The sequence below is a fragment of the Marmota marmota genome, unplaced genomic scaffold (genome assembly GCF_001458135.2).
Source record: "Marmota marmota marmota unplaced genomic scaffold, marMar, whole genome shotgun sequence".
Lineage (NCBI taxonomy): Eukaryota > Metazoa > Chordata > Mammalia > Rodentia > Sciuridae > Marmota > Marmota marmota.
The window spans coordinates 373,458-395,785 of NW_026000146.1; the positions used below are offsets into that span (position 1 = coordinate 373,458).

The 22,328-nt window shown below is 54.6% G+C and overlaps 2 protein-coding genes across 2 annotated transcripts in view; one reads left to right on the forward strand and one right to left on the reverse strand.

The window, feature by feature from the left end:
* LOC107161011 (complex I assembly factor ACAD9, mitochondrial-like) overlaps positions 1–14,014 on the forward strand; it is a 31,479-nt gene extending 17,465 nt beyond the window's left edge. The window contains 12 exon segments of the mRNA XM_048786295.1: positions 2,005–2,078; positions 4,874–4,949; positions 6,054–6,149; positions 6,640–6,735; positions 7,234–7,352; positions 8,366–8,494; positions 9,676–9,755; positions 10,315–10,441; positions 10,653–10,736; positions 11,800–11,928; positions 12,576–12,648; positions 13,501–14,014. Coding sequence (XP_048642252.1) covers positions 2,005–2,078; positions 4,874–4,949; positions 6,054–6,149; positions 6,640–6,735; positions 7,234–7,352; positions 8,366–8,494; positions 9,676–9,755; positions 10,315–10,441; positions 10,653–10,736; positions 11,800–11,928; positions 12,576–12,648; positions 13,501–13,601 — 1,184 coding nt within the window. The 3' untranslated portion in view covers positions 13,602–14,014.
* Positions 14,015–15,905: 1,891 nt separating this feature from the next.
* LOC125611462 (uncharacterized protein FLJ43738-like) overlaps positions 15,906–22,328 on the reverse strand; it is a 24,750-nt gene continuing 18,327 nt past the window's right edge. Inside the window, 3 exon segments of the mRNA XM_048786294.1 lie at positions 15,906–16,140; positions 16,247–16,444; positions 16,970–17,134. Of these exon segments, the coding sequence (XP_048642251.1) occupies positions 15,916–16,140; positions 16,247–16,444; positions 16,970–17,134 (588 nt within the window). The 3' untranslated portion in view covers positions 15,906–15,915.

Below are 22,328 nucleotides of genomic sequence, written 5' to 3' on the forward strand. Positions count from 1 at the left end.
TCCTTGCTGGACCCTCTGTCCTCTCGCGTCCCCTCCTGCCCTCCCAGGCCTACCTGTTGGCCCTGCTGAGCGCCATTCACTGGAGGCAGGGAACCTTCTCTGGCCTGCATCCATCCACCCATCCTGGGGTCCTCCTGCCCCTTCTAGTTGAGGTCTCGGTGTGCCTCCTGGAGGGGACCGCATGCTCCCACGGGCACTCCTGGGCCCACCTCTGTGGGGACCCTGCCTTCCAGGTGGCAGAAGCCCGCACAGCATCTCCCTGCCTGGGGCCCAGGGAGCCTGAGCTCCACCGGAGCCCTCCGCACAGTCGCTGTGGGGCCAGGAACCGGTGGTGCAGAACCGGGTGGTGGAGGAAGGGGCTGCTCTCGGCCTCAGCTCCTCTAGACCTTGGCTTTGGGCTCAGGAAGTCGGAGGGTGCTGTTTTGTTCTCCCCTGTGGAAGCTGGAGAGGGATGAAGGGCCCAGTGAGGCTCACCAGGGGAGTTTGACCACAGAGCCCTGTCCCCAGCCCTTTTTAAAACTATTTAGAGACAGGGCCTCGCTAAGTTGCTGAGGCTGGCCTCCACCTTGCGATCCTCCTGCCTCGGCCTCCTGAGCTGCTGGGATGACAGGCGTGGGCCACTGCACCCAGCCTGAGTCCTGGTTTTATGTATGTAATGGATGATGCAGTAACTTAAATAATGATAATAATAATAATAGAAGGGAGATCCATCAAGTAGAGCAAGTGGATCAGGGGAGGGAGGAGGAGGAGGAGAGGGAAGGTCCTAGATGAAGCAAATTATGTCACGCGCATGTACAACTGTGGCACAGAGAGTCCCAGTGTGAAGTATAATTATAAAGCACCAGTTAAGAATTTTTTTAAAGATCTTTATTAGTTATCGATGGACCTTTATTTATTTGTTTCTGTGTGGTGCTGAGAATCGACCCCAGTGCCTCACACACGCTGGGCAATTGCTCTGCCCCTGAGCCACCGCCCAGTCCCCTCCGCCACCTTCTCTCTCTAAAGACAGCCTGGAAGGAAGGAGGTTGGGCTGCCTGGGGCCAGCTCTGCGGGGACCCCATGTCCGCAAATGTTAGGGGGTTGGTGATGCTGCTATTGAGCAGGGCCCACGAGAGAAGGCCGGTGGCACAGGTGACATCAGGGAGCCAGTGTCCTGCCCACGGGGGCCAGCAGTTTCTAGTTTCATCTCCCTGACCAACACCTGAGCTCCACCAAGACAGGAGCTCTGCCCTGTCCTGTCCCTGCATGTGCTGAATGGCACAGGGACACCGCTCAGGGGACACCCGAATCCAAAACGAGTTAGAGAGCTTATTGCCCGGCCAGGGACACTTCTGCCACGCACAGCGGCCTCTCCCAGAAGCGCGCCAGGCTGTCTGTGGTCCAGTATTCAAGGAAGAAAACCACATCCTATGGAGTCTGCGAATTGCATGGAATTTGTATTTTATTTAGAGACAGGGTCTCACCGAGTAGCTTAGGGCCTTGCTGAGTTGCTGAGGCTGGCCTCCAACTTGGGATTCTCCTGCCTCAGCCTCCTGATCCACTGGGATTGTTGTCCAGGGTCCAGGGTTCAAGGGCTCAGAAAAGCAGTGAGCACAGCAAGTCGGACCCCACATCCTGGGTCCAAGTACGCTTGCAGATGGATGAAGCACAGAAAAACAAAAATATTTTTAAATGTTTGTTTCTTAGTTTTAGGTGGACACAATAACTTCATTTGACATTTATGTGGTGCTGAGGATCGAACCCAGTGCCCCCTGCATGTAGGCAAGCTCTCTGCCACTGAGCCACAACTCCAGCCACAAATTTTTAATAATTCTTAAAAACAAAGATGGAGTCACTATGGCTCTACGTACTATTTTACTAATCCATAGTTTTTAATCTATAATCAATAACTTATCAATTGTGTTGATTGATCCAGACCATAACAGAATGAGTGCACCACATGCCTGGGGTCCAGGGGACAGAGGTTTGCATTTGTCTGCTAAAGTCTTACATTTCATATTTCAGCTTGTGAGGTCCATTTTGAAAACACCAAAGTCCCCGTGGAAAATGTCCTTGGAGAAGTTGGAGGTGGCTTTAAGGTGAGTAGCTGGCTGAGCCCCACGGGGTGGTCCCACTTTCTATCTGTCCCTGCTCCTAGCAGACCGGACTATGCTTGACCTGTGGCTGGGTGTGACTCTCTGGCATGTCAGCAACATGAATCAACCAGGGCACGGTGGCGCACATCTGTCGTCCCAGCAGCTCAGGAGACTGAGGCAGGAGGATCGCAAGGTGGAGGCCGGCCTCAGCCACTTAGTGAGGCCCTAAGCAACTCAGTGAGACCCTGTCTCTAAATAGAATATAAAAAGGGCTGGGGACAGGGTTCAGGGGTTAAGTGACCCTGGGTTCAATCGCTGGGACCAAAAAAAAAAAAAAAAATGGGTGACCAGTCAAACCCAGATAAAGGAGTCTTTGCTTAGCCCTGGACTTCCTTCCTCATAAGGCCTCCCTTATCCTGAGAAAGGGAAGTGACTCCTGTCCCCACTGGGCTCCAGAAAAGTTAACACACAGCCCTTAATCTGGAGTTCCAGCCCCGAGTGTTTGGATTTCTTCTTTTATTAAGAAACAGTTCCCATGACCTCAAATTGGCCACCGTAAGACACACATGTCTGTTGTCTTCAGCGTACTCACAACGCTGCGCAGCCGTCCCCTCTGACTGCAGGACACCAGAGTGATGTCACCCAGAGTGATGCCATGTCTTGGGCCCCACCTTTCCCCTGTGCCCTGGGAACTACCTCTTGACTGTGCGCTTCAGGGCATCTGTCAGTTCTGAATGTTTCCTAGAAGTGGAATCACACAGTAGGGGGTGTTTTTTTGAGGGGTCCCAGGGATTGAATCCAGGGGCCCCCGACCCCTGAGCCCCATCCCAACTCTATTCTGTATTTTATCGAGAGACAGGGTCTCGCTGAGTTGCTCAGGGCCTCGCTTTTGCTGAGGCTGGCCTCCAACTTGGGATCCTCCTGCCTCAGCCTCCTAAGCTGCTGGGATTGTTGTCAAAAGCTGGGTCCTTGTTGCTGATGCCAATCCAATAATGAAGACCCATCCTGTGGGTGTCGAGTGGGATCTCAGTGGGGTTAAGTTTTCATTGTCTTCATGACCAGTTCTGCTCAGCGTCTTTCCGCGGTCTTTATGTGGTCTTCTCATTTCTGTTCTAAAAATTAGTGACCCGTGACAGCAGGTAAATGGAGCATGATGTCTCATTCCTCTGGGTGTCCATGATGTAGGCTCACATTGGTCGTGTAGTCATGTAGCCACAGAAGGTGACGATGTCCAATTCATTCTGCTCTCCTTTCTACCCCCAGATCCCCTCCCCTCCCTTCACTCCCCTCCACCTGACCCAGAGCACCTCTCTTCTTCCCTAATGCCCCCACCTTATTGTGAATCAGCAACCACATATCAGAGGAAACTTTCACCCCTGTTTTTGGGGGGATTGGCTTATTTTGCTCAGCAAGATAGTCTCCAGGTCCATCCATTTTCCAGAAAATGCCACCATTTCATTCTTCTTTAAGGCTGCGTAATATTCCACTGTGTATCTGGACCACACTTTCTTTATCTGTAGCTAGTCTTTGAAGAAATATCTCTTCAAATCCTTTGCCCTTTTCTTTTCCATTCCACCCAATTCTATTCAAGGTGCTGGGGCCTGAGCCCAGGGCCTCACCTAAGCAGGCTCTACCACTTAGCTCTACCCCAGCCCCCTGCACTCACTGCCTGCTGTTATGAGAATCAGGTTCCTGACAGAGGAGTGTGCTCAGGGATCACAGGACAGAGACGAGAAAGATGGCAGTGCGGGTGGTCACTCACACAGCCCGGGTGAAAGCCTGGGATGCCCACTCCCAGAGTTGCCTGCCTTCACAGTGTCGTTGCGTTCTAGATCTTGAAGTTGTGCATGTCACTTACGTAGTTTGTGTGTCGCATATTACAGCCTGTGTATTCCACTCATCAGTGAGTCATGACAATCTTTTTTTTTGGGTATGTGCATGGGACCCTTGTGCTGCACAGTGTTTCCACACTCTGATGTTGTCACATTCCTGATAAGACTGTCCTTATTTTTATTTTTTTATTTTCATTTTTTGGGGGAAGGGTACCAGGGATTGAACTCAGGAGCCCTCGACCCCTGAGCCCCGTCCTCAGAACTTTTTATTTAGAGATAGGGTCTCGCTGAGTTGCTTAGGGGCTTGTTAAGTCGCTGAGGCTGGCCTCCACCTTGCGATCCTCCTGCCTCAGCCTCCTGAGCTGCTGGTGTGCCCCCGCCCTGGCCTCCTCCTATGTTTACAGCTACGTTCTTCAGTCCGTTTTTGAACAGCCCCTCCGTGTCACTTGGCTGCTGCTTCTATTGATATAACCTTTTGACCACCCAAGAGGAAAGAGCCCTCCCAGCAGCCGCTCACGTCACCTGGCCTTCGGTCACACTGAGACCTCTGGATTCACTGGAGTGTGCCATTCCGTTTCATGTTCAGGCTGAGGGCAGCAAGCACACTAGTAACCCAGAAAAATGTTAGAAGTCTCTTTTCCTCTGCATATTAAAGCAATCGTTTTTCACCAATCGCCATGGCAACTTTTGTTTTTAAATCATAGTGCTGGGGCCAGGCACGGTGGCACAGCCTGTCATCCCAGCTATTCGGGAGGCTGAGGCAGGAGGATCTCAAGGTGGAGGCCAGCCTCAGCAAAAATGAGACCTTCAGCAACTCAGCGAGACCCTGTCTCTAAATAAAGTACAAAATCGGGCTGGGGACGGGGCTCAGGGGTCGGGGGCCCCTCCCCATAAAAAGAAGAACCCTCTTTGGGAAACAGGTGGGAGTGGTCTGTCCCCTCCTCCCTCACTGCCTGCTCCCACCAGGTGGCCATGAACATCCTCAACAGCGGGCGCTTCAGCATGGGCAGCATGGTGGCCGGGATGCTCAAGAAACTGATTGGTAGGTAAGTCAGGGCCGGGACCCTTGGTGGCACTGTCTGGCCCTGCTGTCCCCACTCTGGCCTAGGAGCCTCCGCGTTCCCCGTGTCCCTCTTCTTCTGTTGGCCAGCGACCTGCCTGGGCCCGTGAGTCTGTCCCTACATGGACACCTGGAGACCACCTTGCCCGGGCAGGCCTCCACATACCCCTGGAGCATCAGGGGACTCGAGACAGGGCCTCACTCAGTGGCTGAGGCTGGGCTCAAACCTGCCATCCTCCTGCCTCAGCCTCCTGAGTCACTGGGACACAGATAGGGGCCCTAAGCCCGGCTCAGTGGGAGCTTTCAGAGAACAGGCTTTGGGCGGGGCTGTCTGGCTGGGAGCTGGCTTGTCACTCCACTGTCCCTAGAACCCCCCTATTCACAGCCACACCCCTTGGGCCCAGGCCTAGGTTTCAAGCCAGGCTCTCTTGCTTTAGTCACAAGCACCTGTGGTGGCAGTGGGCCCCTCCCACAGAGTGGGGTGCTCAGTGGACCTGGCTTTGGCTGGGCACCCCCTGCCTACCCCCTGGTTACCTCATCACAGCCACTCGGGGGAGGCAGAGTTGGGTGGGGCCTGGCCAGGCTCCTACATGAGCAGTGCCAGGACTAAAACCCATGTTGGTCCCCTGTGCCCACTGTCTACTGACCCAGGAGGAGCAGTCTCCTGCCTCTGACCCAGATGCTGGAAGTGGGGCTCTGACTTTTGGGGCATCTGGTGTCAGCCAATTTGATTCTTTTATTATTTATTTTTTGGTGTGGGGGGGTGCCAGGGATGGAACCCAGGGTCACTCAACCTCTGAGCCCCATCCCCAGCCCTTTTTATATCTTATTTAGAGCCAGGGTCTTGCTGAGTTGCTCAGGGCCTCACTATGTAGCTGAGGCTGGCCTCCACCTTACGATCCTCCTGCCTCAGCCTCCTGAGCGGCTGGGGTGACGGGCGTGGGCCAGGGCATCTGGCAGCCCACACTTCTCTGCTAGTTCCTGCTGGGAACTATTGTCACCTATTGGAAGGTGACAGCAGTGACCTTTGGGAATCATTTTTGGCTACTCAGGAATGCTCTGCTTCTTTTTCACACCTCTTCTCAGAACTGACCGCTGACTACGCCTGTACACGGAAGCAGTTCAACAAGCGTCTTAGTGAATTTGGATTGATTCAGGTACCAGGGGCTGTGGTTTCACCTGGTGGGTGTAGAAAGTGTGTCCCATTGCTGTCTCCGTACTGCAGTGTCTTGTGGGTGATTTGGAGAGAAGACGGGGTGAGGCCTCATTGGACAGAAGTCCCATTGATGCACACGCCTGGGCGTGGCTCTCCTGGGCAGCAGGGCCTCTGGCCTGACCACCTTCTTTGTGAGTTTAACCAGGGATTGAACCCTTTTTCATCATGGAGCCCTGTCCCCAGCTTTTTTTCTATTTTATTTAGAGACAGGGTGTCACTGAGTTGCTTAGGGCCTTGCTAAGTGGCTGAGGCTGGCCTCCACCTTACGATCCTCCTGCCTCAGCCTCCTGAGCGGCTGGGGTGACGGGCGTGGGCCAGGGCATCTGGCAGCCCACACTTCTCTGCTAGTTCCTGCTGGGAACTATTGTCACCTATTGGAAGGTGACAGCAGTGACCTTTGGGAATCATTTTTGGCTACTCAGGAATGCTCTGCTTCTTTTTCACACCTCTTCTCAGAACTGACCGCTGACTACGCCTGTACACGGAAGCAGTTCAACAAGCGTCTTAGTGAATTTGGATTGATTCAGGTACCAGGGGCTGTGGTTTCACCTGGTGGGTGTAGAAAGTGTGTCCCATTGCTGTCTCCGTACTGCAGTGTCTTGTGGGTGATTTGGAGAGAAGACGGGGTGAGGCCTCATTGGACAGAAGTCCCATTGATGCACACGCCTGGGCGTGGCTCTCCTGGGCAGCAGGGCCTCTGGCCTGACCACCTTCTTTGTGAGTTTAACCAGGGATTGAACCCTTTTTCATCATGGAGCCCTGTCCCCAGCTTTTTTTCTATTTTATTTAGAGACAGGGTGTCACTGAGTTGCTTAGGGCCTTGCTAAGTGGCTGAGGCTGGCCTCCACCTTGCGATCCTCCTGCCCCAGCCTCCCAAGCTACTGGGATGACAGGTGCGCACCAGTGCACCTAGCTCAGATGGCATTTTTTTTTTTTTTTTTTTTGTGGTGCTGGGGATGGAACCCAGGGCCTTGCACATGCTAGGCCAGCACCCTGCGCCCCAGCCCACCCTCAGATTGCTTCCTGATTGTGTCTTTCTGAACATTCCAGGAGAATTCGCCCTGGTGGCTCAGAAGGCTTACGTCATGGAAAGCATGGCCTACCTCACGGTGGGCATGCTCAACCAGCCCGAGCTACCTGACTGCTCCGTGGAGGCAGCCATGGTGAAGGTAACCCTGTCACGTCCCAGAGCTGGCACGAGAGCTACCGAGGGCGGCCCCTTCTCTGCACCCCACAGTGTCGCCCCCACTTCCAGTCTCTCTGTAGTCTACAGGTCAGCTCGTCCTTGGTCCAGCCCTGATGCTGTGGCCCTGTGGGAAGCTCTCCAGGGGTAAGGAGGGAGGCCCTAGGGTGCGGCTGGAGCTGCAGCAAACAGTGTCCCAGGGTGCTGACCTCTGCCTGGCCCTTGGTGGCCTGGAGCCACAGGAGCCAGCACAGCCGTCATGACCTCACGTGAGGGTACATAAAACAGCAGCCGGGCTCTCCTGAGAAGGGCGTCTTTTATTTTGAGCTCATGGGCTTCTTGGTGGTATCAGAATGTTTTTTCTGGAATGTTCGATAAGGTAGATCCCAGAGTTTCACGATGCTTTTGTTTGGAGAGTGTCATTTTTAGCTATAATAAACAAGATGGCGGATGGCAGGCAGGCTGGGTGGGTGGCCCAGCAGGTACAAGGCCCTGGTCTCTGGAATTAATTGAGCTCTTCTTTAGGGTGTAGGGGGGGGTCCTGGGGATTGAACCCACTGAGCCCCGTCCCCAGCCCTTTTTCTATTTTATTTAGAGACAGGGTCTCGCTGTGTTGCTTAGGGCCTCACTAAGTGTCTGAGGCTGGCCTCCACCTTGCGATCCTCCTGCCTCAGCCTCCTGAGTGCTGAGATTATAGGCGTGTGACCCAGAACCCGGCCCTGTGTGGTTCTTGAAAGCCCAGGAGGGGAAGGGGTGGAGGAAGGCTGTAGAGGCATGGGAGGTCCTAGAGGGAGCTGGTCACTGTGTCCCAGGACTTGCCGAAAGCCTTGCCTATGGTCACCTGGCGACTTCTTCCTGGGGTTAGTCTCGTCCTCAAGTCCCAGTTCTGCCAACAGAGCCTCCCAGCCCTCCCCAGCCACAGCTCCTCCAGGCCCACGTCCTCGTGAAGGGACTTGGCCCCAAGAGCCCCTGTGCTGATCTCACCCTGGTCTGTGGCAGGTGTTCAGCTCCGAGAGTGCCTGGCAATGCGTCAGCAAGGTGCTGCAGATCCTGGGGGGCTTGGGGTACATGAAGGACTACCCCTATGAGTGCATTCTGCGTGACACCCGCATCCTCCTCATCTTCGAGGTGAGACCCGTCCAGCTGTGTCCCCGGGAGCCCTGCTTGCACCCCCTACCCCCTTGCTGCCTCCTTGGACCTGGGAAGTGCTACCGAGGGCCCAGCCACAGCCACAGGGCCCAGGACAGGCTGCGGCCTCCTGTGGAACCTCCTAGCTCCTCATGGCCCAGGGTAGAGGCTGGGGGAGGCCGAGCAGCTGGCTCAGGCCTGAGCCCAGGGTCCCTTGGGACCTCTTTGTGGGTCTTCGCCAAGCTCCCTCCAACACACGGTGTGGGACAGACACTTTGTGGAGACCTGGGCTCCGGTCCCAGCTCTAGGGTCAGCTTAGTGACCACCAGACAGGGCCAGGCCAGAGTCAACCTTGGTGCCCCCGGATGCCCGAGGTGGGTGCGTGGTCCCCGTGCAGTGCAAGACATGTCCTCCCGGCGAGCTGGGTCCTGTGAAGCAGGTACCCTTGGCCCTTGGGGACAAGGTGGCCTTATGAGGGTTAGAGAGGGGCAGTTTGGGCCAAGAAACAGGGAAATAGAACGTGCCAGGCCCACCCAGGACCTTCAGGGTGAGCCCGGGTGGTGGAGAGAGCGAGAGAGCAAGGAGATCTTTCTAGAAGCACCAGCCATACCTCCCCCCATGGCCTGGCTCAGATGGTGGCCTTGGGAAAGGGGTCAGGGACAGTGGGGACGTGATAACTGAGGTAAAAAAAGGAGACCCTTCTGATGACCGAGGTCTGGCGCCGTCGAGGGTCGTGGGTGGGAGGATCCAGGGACTCTGCCAGGGCCAAGGATACCCCAGGCCAGGGCTGTGCCTGCCAGGAGGGACCCTGGCACAAAGGTGGCACCCAGCCGTCAGCAGCCTCCTTGAGGAGTCTGGCCTCAGCCCAGAGCCAGCGGACTTGTGTCCCTTGTGTCCAGTTCTTCCTGTGCCCCCAGCACTGGGGAGAGTGGGGGTATTTTGGTCACGGAGTCTGGTGACCCTGCGAGGCTGGCCAGGGGAGGCGCTGGTCCCCTCGAGAGGTCATGCCAACTGTCTGCCATGGGCACCTCCCTGTGCACCTGCCTCCTGTCCCCTGCTTGGGGTGCCACTGAGGTGGAGGCCGCTGCTGGAGGCGGTGGGCGCTGCCTGGCCTGCCAACCCCGGAGCCCTGCTGGGCCACCTCCTGGCACAGCTGGTGACCTCCACCCTGCTGACCACAGGGTACCAACGAGATTCTCTGGATGTTCATCGCCCTGACAGGCCTGCAGCACACTGGCCGCATCCTGACTGCGAGGATCCAGTAGGTGACATTCCCATGGTGGCTTCTAGGGCCCTGCCTGGCCAGCAGAGAGCAGAGGGAAGGGCTGACCAGTCCTGGGACAGCCTTGCGGGACTGAGGAAGCCAGGCCGGGGCCGGTCCTCCAGTCGGGGGACAGAGGCCTGCCCTAGGGTCACATAGCCCTCGGTCCCCAAGCACCATCCGCCTCCAACAGGCAGCCCCGTCACCACCCCGGGGGTGGCCAGCATTTCAGAAACTGAGGAGAGAGTCTGTCCTCAAAGCCAGCAAGAGGCCAGTTCCTCTGCTGTCACCTCTCCTGCCCCATCTTGCCCTGGTCCCAGGTGGCAGCCTTTAGAGTCCTATGAAGCCCGAGTCCAGGCTGCAGATAGCACTTGGCAGCCTCCTTCGCTGTGGGACCTCCTCGGGGAAGATGCCGCAGGCCCAGAGTCACCCTGGGCCCAGGAGCCCTTCATGTCTTGCTGGGGTGGGCGAGAGGGCCCTGGGGTGTGTGGGGGGTTCTGTTGGTGCCAGCAGGAGCCAGTGTCAGGGCTCAAGTCCTAGGACCCTGAACTCCCTGCAGTGAACTTAAATGTGGCAATGTGACCACCATCATGGAGACCGTTGGCCGGAGGATTCGGGACTCTCTGGGCTGAACCGTGGACCTGGGGCTGACGGGCAACCTTGGAGTGGTCCACCCCAGCCTCGGGGTGAGTAGGCCCAGCAAGTGGATCCACCGTGGGGACGCCCAGCCACAGGGTCCCATGCGGAGGGTGCACTAGGCTTTGGGTTCCTGCAGGGGAGGAGGTTCCTGCTGGTGCCCCGTGGGACCCGGAGCGCTGGGCTGTGTGCTGTCACATGGGACAGGACTGGGCCCAGTGGGGAATGGGCGCCCAGCCTTGCCCTGTCCTGTGGCCACAGGAGAGTGCCAACAAACTCGAGGAGAACGTGTACTACTTTGGCCGCGCCTTGGAGAATCTGCTGCTTCGGTTTGGAAAAAGGTGAGCAGGCCCTGCCGGCCAGGGGCACAGCCAGCCAGGTGGCCAGCGGCCACCTTTGGGACTATGCCTGGGACAGACACCTTGGTCACTCTGAACAGGGGCAGTCAGCTGGCTTCACCTGCACCTGGGAACGCCTGCTGGGTGTGTTTTCTCAGGGCACCTTCTAGATGGAGACAGGCCCCCTGGAATGAGGGGAGGGGACAGGCTGTCTGCCTGGCCTGAGTCCACAGGGTAACCCCCATGTGCTCCTGAAGGTGACCTGAGCACACCGAGCCCTGGGACCTGGGCTTGCCTTACACCTGCCCAAGTGCATACAGGACAAAGAGAAGGGTAAACCAGGCCAGGCGGGTGGCCCACGCCTGTCATCCCAGCGTCTCAGGAGGCTGAGGCAGGAGGATTGCAAGGTGGAGGCCAGCTTCAGCAACTTATCGATGCCCTAAGCAACTCAGCTGCTGGGAGCCATTAGCCAAGTAGGTATGACAATTTCCTTGCCAGCATACCCCATGTTGCTGACATTTTGCAGTGATATTGCATGTAGGTGACCTTGCTCAAGGACCAAGGCGGATTAGGTTGTTCCCGGTTTAAGATAATCGGGTTTAGGGCGTTCCCGGTTTAGGTTCCAGGTTTAAGGTTTAAGATTATTCCTGCTGGGAATAGGGCGTATCCTGCTGCCTGAGTTCCCCTTGAGTTCTCACGGGATTCAGACAGTATTTTTTGGGAGATAGAAGCCCAGTGGAGGTGGATTTGGGCAGAGAACGTGGATTTCCCCAGAACGTGATTGTAGACGGCTGGTGTGAGTTCGGGAATAAAGAGTTGCTGTTTGAATCTACAAGCTGTGTGGTGGCTCGTGATTGTGTGCCCAGCCAGACTGCGGCATTTGTGCCCAGCCAGACTGCGGCACTCAGCGAGACCCTGTCTCTAAATAAAATATAAAAGGGGCTGGGGACAGGGCTCAGAGGTCAAGTGTCCCTGTGTTCAATCCCTGGGACCAAGAAAAAGAGAGGTGTGTCCAGGGGGTAGGGCCAGGGGACCAGGTGGCTGGTCTCCATGCTGAGCCTCGTCCGCAGACTGTCATGGAGGAGCAGCTGGTGCTGAAGTGGGTGGCCAACGTCCTCATCAACCTGTACGGCAGGGTGGCCGTGCTGTCTTGGGCCAGCCGCTCCATCCGCATCGGACTCCGGAACCACGACCACGAGGTGAGCCTGCCCTGGCCCCATGCAGCGAGCCAGTCTGGACAGTCCAGCAGCTCGTCTTGGGTACAGAACATGCGCAGGTGGTAGCCGCAGGGAGACGTGGGGCTGGGACTTGTGAGCCAGGCCTTTGGTCCTGCTGCACTTTAATAAAGCTGGTGGCTGGGGAAGCCCAGGCCCGGGTGATGCAGCCCCACCAAGGACTTCTGGGATAGGAGGGCCGGGTGAGCTAGGGCCCATGGCGCGTGTAGGCGGTCACTGGAAGAGGCCGAGGTTCTGAGGCGCACCAGGGTGCCACTCGGGAGGCTGGGCAGGTTTGCCATACTGTGGCCACAGGACAGTCCTTGCCGCCCAGGAAACCGGCCATGTGCCATCTTTGGTACCCTACCTGAGAGAAGAAAGGGGCAAAGTGACCGGTCCACCTGCATGCCACGTGCGCGCTGGCCCAGGGCACGGGCAGAATGGTCAGTGGGGTGGCCGTCCACCTCACGGGAGAGGGAGCGCACATCTCAGAGGCTGAGGAGCCCGCGCTATGGGACAGAATGGCTAGGGGTCACTGAAGTCCTGAGCCAGGCCTGTGGGCCCGCTGGGCCAAGGGCTGGGTCAGCTCCAGGGCCCTGAGCAGCTGTCCTCTCTGACCCCGGCCTCCACAGATCCTCTTGGCCAACATGTTCTGCACGGAGGCCTACGTCCAGAACCTCTTCAGCCTGTCACAGCTAGACAAGTGTAAGTGGGGACAGGACGGGTTCCAGGCCTGGTCTGCCCCCATGGCCTCCTGCCATCTAGAGACCGGCTGAGACACACCCGCCACAGTGCCCAGCCCTGTCCTGGCACCTGCCCAGAGGAGGTCACGAGGACATAGCTTTATACAGACCTCCACCCTCGGAGATGCCCCTTGGTGCCTGCTGCCCTGAGTGCCTGGCCACCTCCCTCCCTCTGGGCCACAGCGTGGAACGTGTCACTCAGGGTCTCCTCCGACCCTCATGGTCCTGTTGGCTACAGGCTCTGGATCGGCATCAGTGCCGAGCTCAGGTCTGTTGTCGATGGCAAGGGCATTGGCCAGTGACATCTAGTGGTTCCTGGTGCTGGGGGCTAGCCAGGCTCACCATAGGGCTGCCACATGTGACAGAAGGTGGATGAAGCGGTTTCTCCTCCATTTGGCCATTTCCTGATCAGGATCCTCTCCCCACTCCTAGCCCCTTACAGTCTGGGCATTTTAAATAGGATAAGCCAAGTACAGTGGCCCACACCAGTCACCCCAGCCGCTCAGGAGGCTGAGGCAGGAGGATTGCAAGGTGGAGGCCAGCCTCAGCCAAAGCAAGGCCCTAAGCAACTCAGGGAGACCCTGTCTCTCAATAAAATAGAAATAGGGCTGCAGAGGTGGCTCAGGGGTCAAGGGCCCCTGGGTTCAGTCCCCAGTACCAAAAAAAGAGACTGGGACGAGCCCTTTTTAATTCAGCACGAAGCGTCTCCCCCTCCCCTGAGCTGCACAGTGGGGGGTTGAGAACACCCCCCCCCCGGCCCTGTTTGTGTTGTCACAGGGCAGAAGGGTCACCCCATCCCTCTCTTCCCTCCCAGATGCTCCAGAGAACTTGGATGAGCAGATTAAGAAAGTGTCCAGGGAGATCCTCGAGAAGCGGACCTACATCTGCGCCCACCCTCTGGAGAGGACGTCCTGACACTAGGACAGTGTCCCTGCCCCCGGGCCTCAGCTGACACTAGACAACCCTCTTTTCAGAAGGTGGAGAACTGCAGGAAGTCACAAGTCCCACCCTCTGTCCCCGTGTGCACCTGCTGGTGTGGACTGCAGGTCCTGCAGGAGGCTACACCACAGCTCCTGAGCAAAGACGCAGGGAAGAGAATCACTGTCACCAGTGTCGCCATTGTGCTGGTGGTTGGGGACATGCTGGTGGCAGGAAGCTCGCGGGCATCTGAGGCTCGGGCAGCCATTGCTACCAAGCCACAGGGTCAAGCAACAGCTGGGAAACAGTGCCCTTGTCACCTCCAAGTAGGAGGCAGATGCCCTCACAGCACGTGCTGGGAAGTGTTCAACAGAAAGGAATATAAAATGTCACAGTCTGTTTCCCCTCTGGCCTTGAGTCACCTCGTTCTTCAGAGCCAGCCTTTAAGGGACACCAGCATGATCCTGAGAGCCACCCTTTGGCAGTGGCTTCTGAGCCCTTTGTCCTCACTCACCCCAATAGAAGAGGGCCCCAAACACCAGAGGTCAGGGCCTGGTCCCTGACCTCAGGGCTCCACAAGTGTCCCTTCTCTTGGGTCCTTCTGGTGGCCGCAGCGGGACCTCATGCCCATGCAGGGCTTCTCAGTGTCTTTGCAAGGACCAGCCTCCCTTCCTGAAGAGGGTAATGGGCGTCTGTAGGTGGCCTCAACAGGCCTCTGTGTTTCTCTCGGCCACCATCTGGTAGCGTCTGCAAGCCATGCGGGGTCCCATGCTTCACCTGGTGGGCTTTAAGCTCCTGTCACCCCTGGGTGACTTGGGGCTCCAAGTCCCCCTGTGCTGTGAGGGTGGTTGGTCCCCAAGAAGAGTGGAAATGCAGAGAACCCAGGGCTCCGTGGGCCAAGCTGGGGCATTCTTCCGGTTTGGATGACTAAAAGTCCTGTGACTTTGGTACCAGGGATTAAACTCAAGGACACTTAACCCCTGAGCCCTGTCCCCAGCTGTTTTTCTATTTTATTGAGAGACAGGGTCTCACTGAGTTGCTCAGGGCCTTGCCAAATTGCTGAGGCTGGCCTTCACCTTGCAATCCTCCTGCCTCAGCCTCCCAAACCACTGGGATTACAGGCGTGCCCCACTGCACTCTGCTGAAACCTAAATTTCTTGTTCATTTTTGTTTTCCCAGCTTGTATTTAGTGATGGCAAAGAGACCTTGGGCACAAAACGGAGAGTGCACAGTGCCAGGGACAGGAGGCTGCACAGAGTTCCTTTGAACAGGAGAAACTTGGAAAGGGCCGTAGACACTACCCCACTGCTGGGCCCTGAGGGCTCCTGTTGGTGGTGCCAGTTCTCTGCTCACCCCGTGGGGCTTCAGAGGCGTAGCCACAGTCTAGGTCCCCCTTCTCACTTCACAGGTTGTGATGTTTCTTGAACTTGACGTAGCGGAGGATAGGCCACTCCAGCCTCCTTTTCTCAGTCGTCGTTTTTACCTGGGAAGGTTGGCCGTGGAGTCCCGCTGACAGGCCTTGTGTTCCCACACTGGCCGGCTCTCCTCTTCTCCAAACTCCGAAGGCCCAGGGCTTACCTGGGAGGGAAGGAGCCAAGTCCAGGCACCAGGAGACAGTGGCCTTCCTTCCGAGTCACTGGGACCTGCTGTTCCTGCTCAGAGCTCTTGTGTTGAGCTAGCTCCCCAGAGGAATTTTTCTGGCCAACTTGTGGCTCGATAAACTCATCTCTCCCTCCTGAAACAAACTTCTGTCTCTGCAAACCAACAAATTTGGGTTCTGTGTTTCAGTGAATCCTTTCAGTGATGATGAGGCCACTCTTCCGAAACAGGGAGGCCAGGCATGGGGAACGCAGGCCTGCCATCCCAGTGGCTCTGGAGGCTGAGGCAGGAGGATCGCAAGGTGGAGGCCAGCCTCAGCAAAAGTGAGGCCCTGAACAACTCAGTGAGACCCTGTCTCTAAATAAAACACAAAGTAGGGCTGGGGATGGGGCTCCGTGGTAGAGGGCCTCTGAGCTCAATCCCTGGCACCCCCCCCCCCGAAAAAAATCCAGAAACGAGATGAAGGACTTGGGGGGACTGGTGGGGCAATTCCCCTGCTCTTTCCCTCTCTTCCCCACAGAGGGAGGTCCAGCAGCATCTTGGAGCTGGGAGGACACTGTAAAGCAGGGGGGCTTTACCTCACATTTGGCGTCACACCTGGGGCTGGAATCCACAGCTGAGTTCCAGCCCTTGGGACAGCCCGAGACCCTTCTGTACCAGGAGGCCTAGCCTGGGAACTCTAGGTGGACACCTGGCACCAAACAGATGGTGCTCAAGATGCGACCAAGAGCCAGGGTCCCCCCCTCCAGCCTACCAGCTGGGCAAGGTCTCCCCAGTTATCTGCAATGGGCTTCCAGGTCAGAGGAGGGGGCACCTCCAGGAAAGGTGGTGGCTTCTTGTACAGCTCAAAGTCCAGGTGGCGCCAGTCCCAGCTCCACCAGCCCCGATCCAACATGGGGTACAGCAGGCGATCGAGCACCTCGTGTTCCTGCCACTCCTGAGTCAGGGGCGGGGACAAGGAGGTTCAGAGGAAGGAGGCCCCTCTGGAGATGATGGTAGAGGCCATCTGGAGGCCCACCTATAGCCCTGCTCCTCTCACAAACCTCATGGAACTCTCCGATGGCTGGCAGTGGGAAATCCTGATGGAGGATGTCACCATGGAGACCTGTCACTTGGAACCCAGTGACCGTGAGCCAGGCCTGGCGGGATTTCTCCTGGGCTTTCTTCTCTTCCTGTGAGTCCTGAGGCTCCACAATGGCGGACAGGTAGTTCTGTGAGTACGTGAATGTCCTCCCTGGCTCCTAGGAAAGAGAGGCAGGCAGGCTGGGGAGAAGAGTTGCGCCATCTTGGATGTGGCAGAGGCGGGAGGGCTGGAGAGAGGACTCGGGTGCCATCTTGGATGTGGCTGAGTGGCCATTAGGAGTCCCAGTGGGCACTGGAAACAGCTAAGGGTATGACAGCTCCTGACCCCGTAGAGGCCATATTTACTGTCCCCTTTAACATATGAAACTGCTACCTACACTTAGTGGGTACTGAGACCTGAACCAACGCATTTCCTTCCAGGTGACAACCGCCTTCCATAAGTGGTCACACCAAAGCCCTCACCAGAGCCAAGGAACCTACAGTGGTTCTCAGCCATGGATCGGAGCATGTGCTGAGCATTCACATCTAGTGTGACACCAAATTCTCCCAGCACCTGACCCCATTTCTTGCTCCACTAACTGGCTTTTGTCTGCACACCTAGGTTGCCCGCTGACCTGTGGTCAGAAAGGAAAGGGTCAGGGGATTAGCCAACCGCCATTGTCTCACTGGGGACTGTCACACACCTTGGCCATCTCTTGATACAGTTCCTTCTTGGCAAGCACAGTGGAGTTGAAGGTCATGACACTGTAGTTGTGGACACCCTTGTCCAGGGGAGTTGAGATCCGCATCATCTTGGCCTTGGGGACAGGAGGCCTCTTGGTGGCCTGGAAGGCCTCCATGATGTTTCTCTGAAGGAGAAGAAGTTCCCCAGAGTCAGGCGCCACCGCAGGTGCCCCTCACCCCTGGCTGGCACCTGGTGGGCAGGGAAATGGAGTCTGTGGTCCCAAAATCAGTTGGGGCCTGAGTGTGCTGTGTCCTCATCTCAGAACCACAACACGGGGACACCTGGTTCAACCTGCCACTGTCCAAACTGGAATTCCGAGGACCAGAAACTGGCCCAAGGTCACCAGGTGGGACGTACATGCTGAGTGAGAGGCTTTCAGGGTGTGGGTGGGGGACATTGTGACTTAACCAGGGCTGGCCTCCTCGACAGCAGTCACCTCAGAGGGTCAAGTGCATGGCGAGCGTGACTTGCATTCTCAGCAGGCCCCAGAGGACACAGGACTCAGTGCCTCAGCAGAGGACACTGAGGGAACTAAGTTGGCCCAGGGACTCCTTGTGTAAATGAAAAGAGCAGCGACACAGGTCACCTGGGCACAGGAGGGAAACCAGAAGGTTCCATGGAGGGCTGGGATACGAGGTAGAATGCAGAGGACCAGGAGCAGGACTAACTCTGTGATAGACACACACCAGAAAAGAGCCTGTCCAAGGAGACCCTGTGGCAAGGGTCACTGGATGAGAGACAGAGCTCACCAAAATTTAAAAGAGAAAAGGTACTAGCAATTTGAAACAGAAGGGACTTTAAGGAAAAAATACTGGTGTATAAAAGTACTTACAGCCAGGCGTGGTGGTGCATACCCATAATCCCAGTGGCTCAGGAGGCTGAGGCAGGAGGATCATGAGTTGGAGGCCAGCCTCATCCACTTAGTAAGGCCCTAAGCAACTCAGTGATTCTCTGTCTCCAAATAAATACAAAAATAGGGCTGTGGGTCAGGGGCCAATGCCCCTGAGTTCAATCCCTGGTACCCCAAAATAAAAATAAAAGTACTCAACAGAGATGGATGAATTATGCCATAGACGGAATGCAACTGCAGAATGAGGTCATGAACTGAAAAACCAGTTTAGGATCCAGAAAACCCTGGACTTAAAAAATAAATAAATAAGACAATCTAGTGTAGAAGATAAAGAAGGAAGTAGTGACGTCCAGTCAATTTTGTAGTGACGTCCACTCAATTTTATCAGAGTAGCCAGGCATAGTGGCCCGGGATTGTAATCCCAGCCATTTGGGAGGCTGAGGCAGGAGGATTGCAAGTTAAAGGCCAGCCTCAGCAACTTACTGAGACCCTGTCTTAGAAAATAAAAAGGACTGGGAATGTAGCTCCATGGTAGAGCACCCCTGGGTTCAGTCCCCGTGAACAAGTAAAACTATTGAATGGTCATGGAATTCAGAAGATTGGTTAACCACTAAGGTGCATGATGCTTTGGGGAGTGATGGAACATTCTAGAATTCTGATTTGAATCATGTTTCCACAGATAGAAAAAATAAGCAACTATACACTTTGGATTTGTGCATTTTACTGTATTGGTACTTCTAAAAAGCATTACCGAGAATTAAAAAAAGGCCTTTTAGAGTTTTAAAATGATCAAATTGGCAAGATAGAAGGATCCTAAATTTAACTCCTGGATGCACTTTTTTTTTTCAAGTACATTGAAATATTTGCTAAAGTGGGCCGACTAAGCCAGGAAGCAAATCTCAACAAAGGACCAAGAATACAAAAAATACTCACTGATGCCAACAAAATTAAGGTAGAACTCAATCATCAAAAGAAATGATAATTAAAAATTCTTTAAGGGACTGGGGTTGTAGCTCAGTGGTAGAGCGCTTGCCTAACATATATAACGCACTGGGTTTGATTCTCAGCACCACATACAAATGAATAAAATAAAGGTCCATCAACAACTAAAATACATATTTTTAAAAGTTCCTTAAGCATTTGGAAAGTCTACAATATTCTTAGATGACCCAGAGATCAAAAAAGGAGTGAAAGTGGAAATTAATGAAATAAACTTGTGGGACTCACTTACTATTCAGAAGTTGATAGTCAAAATGTATCTGTTCAGTTGAATTCCCAAAAAAGCAATGAGGTAAACATGCATTTGAAGAAGTCAGAAAAAGAAAAGCACGTTAGCTGGGTCCGGTGGCACGTGCCTGTCATCCCAGAGGCTCGGGAGGCTGAGGCAGGAGGATCACAAGTTGGAGGCCAGCCTCAGCAAGTTAGTGAAAAGGGCTGGGGATGTGGCTCAGTAGTTTAAATTTAAATCAATCGCCGGTTCCAATAAATAAATAAATAAATAAATAAATAAAATCAGGAATCAAGAAAATAGATGTATAATATGGAAATCAAAAATCAAGTTGTTGGTGCTTTGAAGGGAATGATAACATCATAAATGTGATTTCAATGGAGACCCCAAACAGCCATCCATAGACTCGCACAGATTGCAACTTGTCCTGACGGGACTGAGGTACAGAAGATCGGGGTGAAGTATGACTAGTTGATCAAGAGTGATCTGAATGGAAGAGATGGGACGATTTCTAACCTCATGCAAAAATCAATAAATCCCAGATGGATGGAGAGTTGAAATATGGGGCTGGGGCTGGGGCTCAGTGGTAGAGTGTTCGCCTGGCAAGTGTGAGGCACTGGGTTCAATTCTCAGCACCACATAAAAATAATATTGTGTCCATCTTAAAAAATAAAAAAATAAAAGACCCCATTAAGAGAGTGGAAAGACGAATCAGAAACCAGGAGATACTTACTTCTTGTTGGGTTGGCAATGGAAATGTCAAAGCCACCAAAAAATCAAGGAAATATTTTGAGACGAAGACATGTTAAGGTAGTTGCAATCACATAATTTAAGTAGCAGAATATCACAGGGTGCCGTAGTACATGACTCTGGAGGCTGATGGAGGAGGATCGCAAGTTAGAGGCCAGCCTCAGCAACTTAAAGCTGTCTCAAAACAAGATATTAAAAACGGGGGGAGCTGGGATGTAACTCAGTGCTAAAGTGTCCTTGGGTTCAATCCCCAGTAACCCCCAAAAATAAAAAGCAAAAGATAAGAAACAATTCAAATGCCCACCGATAAGTGGTGATATATTTCTACAGTTCCATGGTTGGATGCCATTTGTACTGAACAAAAATCACAAAATAGAGAAGGTGTGTGTGTGTGTGTGTGTGTGTGTGTGTGTGTATGTGTGTGTGTGTAAATATTTCTGGGCATACAGGAGACTCCCAAGTATTGATATTTGATTTCTTAAACTAGGTAATTGGCTTTTTTTGGGAGGGAGGGGGGCAATCCTGGGAAGGGAGGCCCTCACATACACTAGGCAGGCAGTTCACCACCGAGCAACCTCCCAGCCTCAGTTTCTTTGTTGGTTTTTTGTGGTGCTAGGGATTGAACTCAGGGCCTGGGCATGCCATGCAAGCACTGTACCAACTGAGCCTCATCCTCAGCTCCTATTATTTTTAGTAGTGTACACAGATACACTCATTTGGTGAAATTTTCCATCATTCATGAAGGTGATAATTTCTGGAAAATGATTGGTACAACTTAGAGCTATAAATTGCCAGCTACCATAATGGTCACAGAGGAAGATCAGGTTGGTAAACCGGAAGACGGAGCAGAACTGGATGAGAGAGACCAGCAAATAAGAAGGGGGTAAAGATGGAGAGAGGAAGAAAAAACACTTTTAAAGAATTTTGGGGGGGTAAATTCAGGGGTGATTAACCCCTGAGCCCCATCCCCAGCCCTTTTTTATATTTTATTGAGAGACAGGGTCTCACTGAGATGCTTAGCACCTTGCTCAGTGGCTGAGGCTGGCCTCCAACTTGTGATCCTCCTGCCTCAGCCTCCTGAGCTGCTGGGATGACAGGTGTGCGCCACTGTGCCTGGCTTTAAAGGATTTTATTTTTAAGCCCCACCTAGAGTTGGAGAGCTCTAAAAGAAATGGTTTATTTAGCTGAAAGGAGAAACAAATCAGGAAGGTATCAGACTTCTCTGCAGCCCTTGATTCTAGAAAGCGGTGGAGTTTGAGGTGGAGAGAAGAGTGGGGATGTGGACCCATAAACAGTCCACCTGTGGTCCAAGTGATAGAAAAAAAGGCAGACCTTATACCTGCAAGAAATGGGAGCAAGGGGATGAGGGAGATTTAGAAGATGGCGGCGAGGGGAGTGCATTGCCCCCGTGTGCCGCGTCACTGTGCGGGAGAATGACGAGTCAGGTTGGCTAAAGGCTATCTTGTTAGGAATTTCCAGCAAAAGTGGGGTGCTCCGGAACCTGGAGGAAGGATTTCCATCGCATGAGAATCGGCTACGGGGGCTCAAACACGAGAGATTTGTCCGCACAGAGGGTCACGCTGCTTGTTCGGCAAATCGGTGCGCGCTGGGAAACGAGGAGATAGCAATGCAGTTATACAGCGCTGCAGTTTCTGCGGGCTTCTGCCAGCTGTGCAAGCACCGTACTCAGTGCTAAATTCTGGGATTGAGACGGGGAAGGAAGCGGTCCTAGTCTGTTCTCCACACCGGTCAGACCACAGAGGAGGCCAGCGGCCACCATCTTGGAGAGCTGATGTCACCATCCCTGTTTTCGACTGATCACAGCTCATTCAGCCATAGAACAGGTAATTTCAGGCTGCTATTCGCCTGCGGCTTGCAGACAAATTACTCAGGCTCAGTGCTAAATAACCCGCGGAAACTGCTTCTTGGAGCCTGCTCTTATCAGAGCATGCACCGAGCACGGAGCGGCCGAGTTCCGGCTCCCGGAACTGCTCTGGCCCAGGGCTAAGGAGCCCACGGACACTGCTTCTCGGTCCAGGTCCTGCTGAGTACTGTGGAGGTAAATACCAACCGAGCCTTCATGGGCAGTGGCAACAGGACGGAGACAGGGCTTGTGAGGGCCGGTCAGGATTCACCCGTTGCTTTGGTCACCCAGAAAAGGGAACGAAATGCTGCCATTCAAATGGGATACCAACATGGCAGAGATCTGATGTCATCAGAAAGCAGCGGAGGAGAGAACTTCATCAATACCAGCGGAGACAGAAACAGTTGGTCTCCTGGTAGGGAGGGTGAGTCACAGACACCCGCGTCTCTCTCGCTTTGTCGTTGAGCCAGAGGGGAGAAGCGGGGCCGCCACCCGCTCCCGGAGCAGGCCCAGCGGCTCGCCGGCGTGGTGGTCACGTGACCCCAATTGGAGTGGGGGCGGAGCGGAGCGGCCACCCGCGCCCGCAAGGTGGGCAGATCTGCGACCGACTGGCAGAACAGGCCCAG